This window comes from Cebus imitator, unplaced genomic scaffold, assembly GCF_001604975.1.
Source record: "Cebus imitator isolate Cc_AM_T3 unplaced genomic scaffold, Cebus_imitator-1.0 Scaffold783, whole genome shotgun sequence".
NCBI classification, from domain to species: domain Eukaryota; kingdom Metazoa; phylum Chordata; class Mammalia; order Primates; family Cebidae; genus Cebus; species Cebus imitator.
The window spans coordinates 137,120-145,380 of NW_016108098.1; the positions used below are offsets into that span (position 1 = coordinate 137,120).

At 34.8% G+C, this 8,261-nt stretch overlaps 1 protein-coding gene across 13 annotated transcripts in view; it reads right to left on the reverse strand.

Annotated features, from left to right (window-relative positions):
* Positions 1–8,261, reverse strand: part of LOC108297236 (transcriptional regulator ATRX) — a 224,578-nt gene that overhangs the window by 122,441 nt on the left and 93,876 nt on the right. For all 13 annotated transcript variants that reach the window (XM_017519955.2, XM_017519956.2, XM_017519954.2 and 10 more), the window contains 2 exons: positions 6,192–6,259; positions 2,779–5,855 (listed from right to left, as the gene is read on the reverse strand). In XM_017519955.2, the coding sequence (XP_017375444.1) occupies positions 2,779–5,855; positions 6,192–6,259 (3,145 nt within the window). The remainder of the gene's footprint in view (positions 1–2,778; positions 5,856–6,191; positions 6,260–8,261) is intronic.

Genomic DNA, 8,261 nt, shown 5'->3' on the forward strand with positions numbered 1-8,261 from the left:
TTTGTATTTTTAGTAGAGATGGGTTTTCACCACATTGGCCAGGCTGGTCTTCTGACCTCAGGTAATCATTTGTCCACCTCGGCCTTCCAAAGTGCTGAGATTACAGCCCCCATTATAGTTTTAGATCTTTCTTCTGTTACTTTTTTAAATGATTTATCTATCTCTGTCTTACATTAGATTGTAATCTCCTAGGACCATGTTCTTCATCTTGGTTTTTTTTATGCCATTCCCAAGCCCCGATTTCTAGGAAAATACTGTAGCTGTAATATGATACCCAAATATTGCGAATAAACAGGAATCCTCTAAACTCAATAGGGGGCAGGGTTTTTTTGATTTTTAATCCCCTAAAACAGTGACCTAAAATTAAGTTAAAGAGAAGAGTACATAAATGCAGCATGCTTATATAAGCATGTAATTCTGAAGGAATATCCTAACACTGACTCACACTCAAACTGATCTTTAAAAACAGAACCTTCTACATCGTGCTTATTTTCAAGGCACTCATATTCTAGTCTACTTAAGTGTTTCAATTGACAAGGCCTAATTTTTGACAGGTTAAATTCCCTAACAAATTTATCTTCTTTTTATTTCATCCCAAATAATCAGCTTAGTCCCCAAAAATATCTAGAGTAAAGAAAATCTCAACAACAAGGCTTATTCCACCAAGCGGTTGAAGGACTGGCATTTGCTGAAGTGAGGAATTCTCAAAGTTTCTCTTGATAGACACCTGAGAAAAAATTTACCTCCCCATCAGTCAACTTGCCCTTCAGATCAAAGTTAAATAAATCAAAATGGAATACAGTGATCTAGATTAATGTTGAGATAAGTTATTATCAGGAGATGCATCAGTTGAGTATTTGCCATATATCACCACCTCTTCTTAAGGCCTAATGAATGCATATTAATTATTACGCTAAGTATTAATAATTCTCAACATGAGAGGTACATAATAGAAGCTTTCATAGGTATCAATAAATCAAATGATATCTTGAGAAATGAATAGTAGTAAAATATTTGAAATCAAACGTTGATTTCACCAGTGAAACTGTTTCATCACAGAAACCAATTTTCCAAAGTTTAAAATAAATAAAACCAGAAATAAAATTAGCTCAGTAACACATAATTTTAATGGATTTTTAGCTAAATTTTTAAACGCAATTTATTATTCTTGAACTCTAATCCTTAAGAAGGGTTTTCACAGCTAACCCAACAACTAAAATGCCGATTTAACATCAAAGTAACTTAGATTCTATATTTTTAATATAAGTCCACAATCCTTTATACATAATTCTGCAATCTAAAACACTCTCAAAACAGAAAGCTTCTGAAAGAGAGTACTAAAGACAATCTGGCAGCAAAACCTGGTCTAAATTGCTTATTTGTTTAAATGTGAATCTTCAAATGTTTTGCTGCAGAAATACTATGTGTTTGATTATGTAGTGTTGCATCAGGCCCCACTGGGGCTTTTATAAAATATATGGTAACTGCTCTCTATTATTCTTCTAAAAACCAAACAGTTGTATATTCTGAAACACATTAGACCCCAACAGTTTAAGGTAAGAAACTATGAACTTGAAGTTACAATAGCCATACAAACACAGCTCCATCTAGTCATCTGATAAAGCAGGGCATTCAATTGAAGCACAAACTGTGCATATCACATTTAGTTTTCAGGTCAAGTCATAAGTACTCCATAAAAGAAACGTAAAGTTTTATTAAAAACCAAGATTTTGCTGGGCACAGTAGCTCATGCCTATAATTCCAACACTTTGAGGGGCTGAGGTGGGAGGACTGCTTGATGCCAGGAGTTCAAGACCAGCCTGGGCAACATAGTGAGACCTCATTCCTACAAAATGAAAAATTAAAATTTTTTAAAAAGCCAAGATTCAAATTAATTCCATTAAAATCCAATTGGGATAAACTGAAGACTCTAATATAAGAATGGAAAGGAAAAATTCTTAAATTCTACCTATGTTGGAAATACAGTTTTATGTAAAGCCTACTTTATAAAAATTTTTAAATAAACTTTCAAATCCATAGTTAACTGACAGGTCTTACTGACTGAAAAAAAAAAAAAAAAATAACCAATAAACATTTATTATACAACCGATTTTTTAAAAATACAAACTTCTTTTAAAAATTATTTTTCTTTATCTCATTCACCAATTGACCCAAGCTTTAATGTTCCTAGTACTCTATCTCATCAGGATAGGCTAATCCAGCTAATTTTTGGATTTTCTTTCTTCCTTTATTTTGACAATGCTTTTAAAAGAAAAACATCTGTCCATATCATTAGAAACTAGTCAATAAGCATCAATAATGAATTTTAATGAGGTAAATTAAAAATAAAGGGGATTTCATGAGACAAAATTTATCTGTTCAAACTTAAAAAGCCATATGTATGGCAGTTAAAATTTTGACACACCATGTCATACATGTACCAAGTACTCACTTCCATTATATAAACAAATAGCCACTGAACTACTGGCACCAGTCTGATTTTCCTTTATAAACTACTGCTCATTACTCCAGAAAAAAAGCACTAAACATTGATAAAGAAATTTTGTTATTTACTCAACAAATCTGGGGTCCCTGATACTGCATACTAGCAGTGTTCAAAATATTTTCCAATGGCAGCATAAAAATAAATGGAAATGCTTTTTAATAAACTAAATAATTTTTGAATGGTATTCTCCTAAGTAGTAACCCTAAATTTGATTAGCTTCATTCAAGAGTGAGAAATTACGAATTATAAATTTTTAATTTATTTTTGCATACCTGAAGATTGGCAAAATCCAGTATGTGAAGACAGCACTAAATTTTCAGTCACAGGCTTAATTTTCTGTTCATCACTGCTTCCCTCGCCTATAGAATTCTGATCATCATCTTCTATATCTGAGGAAGATGAGGATGTAATGTCTGCTTGCTTCCTTTTAGTGCTTGTTCTTAGGGAGTTTCTCTTTTTCTCCTTGACATTGACTGCCTTCTTTTTAGCTGAAGTTCTTTGCTTCTTCTTTTTATTATCTTCAGAACTTTCCTCAGCATCAGATGATGATGAGCCACTTTGTATTTCCTTAGTATTTCTCTTTGAACTTAAATTTCTTCTTTCCCTCAATTCTATTCTTTTCAGTCTCTTATCAGTAGAGTTACAACCATCTTCTTTCATGGAATATTTCTCAGTATCAGACGAGGAACAATCTTGTCTCTTTCTTGAACTCTTTCCAGGCAACTTGCACCTTTTCTTCTCTCTACCATATGTTCCATTCTTACTCTTTTTATCTTCTGAAGAGTCACAACTATCTCCTTTCCCTGTTGACTTCTCAGCATAATCAGATAATTCATCCTTCTTTTTAGAAGTTTTCTCTCTTATTTTTTTACTTTTCTTTTCTCCATCAGTTATTTCAGTCTTATTTTGTTTTATGCCCTTAGGAAAATGACAAATTCCTTCTGGTTCAGGTAACTTCTCAGTGCCATCAGATGAAGATTCATACTGTTGTTCCACTGTAATTACTTTCTTCTTAAAGTCTGAAGTTTTCTTTTCTTTTTCTTCAGTTTCCTTTCTGCTATGCTTTTTATCCTCTTCAGAAGTTTCATCACTCTGCTCTTTCTTTAGGAATTTCTCAGCAATATCAGATAAGCCATCCTGTACTTTTTTACATGTTTTGGTTTTGAGATGCTTGCTCTTTTCTTTAGCTTCAGGAACCTTTTTGACTTCCAAAGAATTGAAACTCTCCTCTTTCCCAGAAAGCTTAATGACACTATCAGAGGAAGCACTTGCTTGCTGCTTCTTAGGAAGTCGATCTCTCAATCCCATGACAGTCGTGTCTTTATCAATTGTGCCTTCTGCTGAAGAAAAATTCTCTCTTTCTTGTTTCCTTTCAGCATCATCAGATGATCCTTCTTGCAAGGTCTTCAAACTTTTGTGCCCTTGATTATCCATTCCTTTTTTGCTGTGTTTTTCATCTTCAGAAGAGTCAAAATCTTTTGTATTTTGAATTCTTTTTTTGGTGTTTCTGGCAGCACTGATTTTACTCATGCTCTTTATCTCTTTTTCTAATTCTGAGTCATAATTAGAAGACTCAGATTGGGTTTGTCGTTTCTTTTTAGAAATTATACAGCTCTTGGCTGATTTGCCTTTTTTAATATCAAAATCTGAGCCAGATGTAGAACTTTTTCGTTTCCTTTTTCCTTTATCATCTTTTCCCGCCTGAGTCTTTAACTCATACAAAGTCTTATGATTTGTATGAATTTCATTAATATCAGTATCTGAAGAAGAACTGTGACTCATCCTGCTTACCTCTTTGAGGATTGTTAGCATTTCATCAGAATCTGAATTTTGATCCACAGTCTCTGATTGCTTAGATTTTGGTAATTTATTAGGTTTAGGATTATCTATAGCACTGTCAGAAGAATTCCGCTTATCCTTTTTTCTCATTGGAACTGATAGTTTTTGATTCTCCTTAATTGTTTCATTACATTCTTCATCTGAATTAGATGTTACGGCGTTGGTTTCTGTCTGTCGTCTCAAGGGTGTAGTCTTTACACGTGGAGATCTTCGAAGATCAGATTCCTCTGAAAGTAATAAAACTTCGTTTTCAACCAAATGCTCATTATCACTGCTTTCCTGTCCAAGTCCACATTTCTCTAACTTGGGGTTCAGACCACAACTTTTATAGCCATCTTTATCTTGTGGAACTTCCTGACAATCAGCACCTTTAATTGGGGAATTAGAAAGGGAAACAGGGGTGAGTTTAACAAATAATTCTTTTGTTACTTTAGCTGTACTTTTTGATTTAATACCTCCTCTGTTGTATTTTGAAGAAACATTTAATTTTACAGATGAACTCTCCTGTTCTTGTTCAGTTCCACTGCTGCCATCCCCTTGATGATCAACTGAATTCTGAACTTCCATAGCAGTTTCAAGATTCTCAAAAATGTCTTCTGGAACTGAGGAAGGAACAGACACAATATCCATGTCTAAGTCTTCAGAAGTGTTGGCAGGTTCATACTGAGGTTCTTCTTTTCTATCAGATTTCTTATGTTCACCACTGATGTTTTTATTTGCTCTTTGTTCCTCTGTTGGAACATTCCGATCCATGTGCTCACTATCTACCTGTTTTCTTGAAAGTTTAGCTTCTGACTTTGAAATATCCTTCCTTTCTAATGCATAAGGTTTTTCTCCTTTTCTTGCTTTTGTTTCAAACTTAGCATCTATGACTTTATGCTCTTTGGTATTTTTCTCTTTGTTTACAGTCTCCAACACTTGAAACTCTGAATTTAAGTCTTCTTCCAAAGCAAGATGAGCCTTCTTAATATCAGCCAACACAGACTTAAAAGCCTTAAGCTGACGTAACTTTGTAACAGAACCGATTTCTGAATTATCTGTTGCCTGCTTTAAAAATTTAACATAACTGGAGTTCATGTTGGCTGTGGTCTCAATCAGTTTTTTTGCCCTCTTAATCATCTCTTTGGGCACAATTAGTGCTGCATAAGAGTAGGTTACAGAGCCAGAACAGGAATCATCTAATTTCTTTTCTTCTCCATTACAATTTGAACTATTCTTCTTTGGAGAAAATCGGGATGTATGTTCATATACTTTATTACTCTTTTCACTGTCAACTTTTATCTTCTTCTTATTTTGTTGCAACAACTGTTCTAAATTCTCAAATACGCTGTTACATGCAGTGACTAAGTCCAACAAAGGCTCTGGGTGACAAATGTAGCAATACCATTGGTTGTTTTCATCCATAATTGTGGACAACTCCTTTCGACCAAGGTTGCGTAGAATGCATTTCTTGCAGAAAGCATTATGGCAAAAGTCACAACAAATCAAGTTTCCACCTTCCGCACACCATCTGAAATGTTTTAAAGATTAAAACATTATTCCCTTCTTTTAGGAAACTGAAAAGATAGGTAAAAAAATAAAAATTCCCAACAAAACTTATTTTAAATCTCTTCATTACAATGCAATTTAAATTTTACTGCCAGTAATTTTAGTAGTAATTTAGGTCCTCTGCTTATTCTTTATTAGAAACTTAAACTAGACACAAACCTAGGGTTTATGGAAAAGAACAACTTTTCATTAAAGACATCAATGATGATACTATGAAAGACAAACCTCATCAAAGATTATGTAACAATTCCTCCCAAAAGTAGGTAACACTGAATGTTAGCTCATCTATATTACCTACCTACATTGTTCATCCATTCCATCCGAGTCACGGCTAATATCATCACTCATGTAATACTTAAAGCAATTCTATTAAAAGAAAAGAGGAAGGGGAAATTTTATTCAAAATTGGTAACATTCATAAAGGACAAAAACTTTTTTTTTTAAGTAATTAAAAACACTGAGAAAAATCTCCAGAACACTGGTATGGGCAAAGATTTATTGAACAATACGAAACAAGCTCGGGCAACCAAAGCAAAAATGGACAAATGGAAACACATCAGGTTAAAAAGCTTCTGCATAGCAAAGGATACACTCAACAAAATGAAGAGACAACCCACAAAATGGGAAAACATTTTGCAAAGTACCCATCTGAGAATGGATTAATAACCACAATATATAAGGAGCTCCAACAACTCTATAAGAAAAAATTCAAATAATCCAATCAAAAAATGGGCAAAAGATTAGATTGGACATTTCTCCAGAGAAGACATACATATGATAAACAGGCATATGAAAAGCTGCTCACCATCGCTGATTATCAGAGAAATGTTAATCAAAACTATAATTAGATTATCATCTCACCCCAGTTAAAACAGTTTATAACCAAACAACAGGCAATAACAAATGCTGGCAAGGATATGAAGAAAAGGGAACCCTTGTACACCGTTGGTGGGAATGTAAATCAGTACAACCACTATAGAAAACAGTTTGGAGATTCCTCAAAAAACTAAAAATTGAGATACCATATGATCCAGCAATCCCACGGCTGGATATATACACGAAAGAAAGAAAATCAGTATACTGAAGAGATACAGGCACTCCTATGATTGTTGGGCTACCATCTACAATAGCCAAGATTCGGACGCAACCTAACTGCCCATCAACAGATAAAGAAATAAAATGTGGTACGCATATACAATAATGTACTATTCAGCCATTTAAAAAAATGAGATCCTGTCATTTGCAACAACATGAATGGAACTGGAGATCATCATGTTAAGTGAAATAAGCCAGGCACAGAAGTACAAAGATCGCATGCTGTCACTTATTTATGGTATCTAAAAATCAAAACAACTGAACTCATGGATGAACTTATGAAGGATGCCACAAAGGATGGTTACAAGAAGCTGGAAAAGGTAGTGAGGGGCTGGCTAGGGAGGAGGTGGGGAAAGTTAATGGGTACCAAAAAAATACAAAGAACAGGACCTACTAGCACGATAGGGTGTCTACAGTCAATACCAACTTAATTATACATTTTTTAAATAACTTAAAGAATACAATTAGACTGCTTGTAACTCAAAGGATAAATGCTTGAGGGGATGAATACCCCATCCTCCATGATGTGCTTATTTTACATTGCATGCTCATATTAAAACATCTCATGTACCACATAAATATATATACCTACAATGTACCCACAAAAATTTTAAAGATAAATTTTTTTTTTTAAAGGGAGTATGTGTGCATGTTTCAGAGACTCAAAGTAAAAACACTGCACTACCCCAGCTGGGCGCGGTGGCTCATGCCTATAATCTCAGCACTTTGGGAGGCTGGGGTGGGTGGATCACCTGAGATCAGGAGTTCAAGACCAGGCTGGCCAACATGGTGAAACCTCTTCTCTACTAAAAATACAAAAATCAGCCAGGTGTGGTGACAGGCACCTGTAATCCCAGCTACTCAGGAGGCTGAGGCAGGAGAATCACTTGAACCAGGAGGCAGAGGTTGCAGTGAGCAGAGATCATACCATTACACTCCAGCCTGGGCAACAAAGTGAGATTCCATCTCAAAAACAAAAACAAAAACAAAAACAAAAACCCTGCACTACCAACTACCCAATGTCTGTATTTTCCAGACATCCAACTATCTCAAGAATTAATGCCTTGAAATAGACTTCCATACAATCAAGTACCACTGTTCCTTATTTAAAAGTTTATAAAAGACTTCTCCCTGGGCGTGGTGGTTCATACTTCTAATCCCAGCACTTCGGGAGGCTGAGGTGGGTGGATCACTCGAGGTCAGGAGTTCAAGACCAGCCTGGTCAACAGGGTAAAACCCTGTCTCTACTAAAAATACAAAAATTAGCCACATG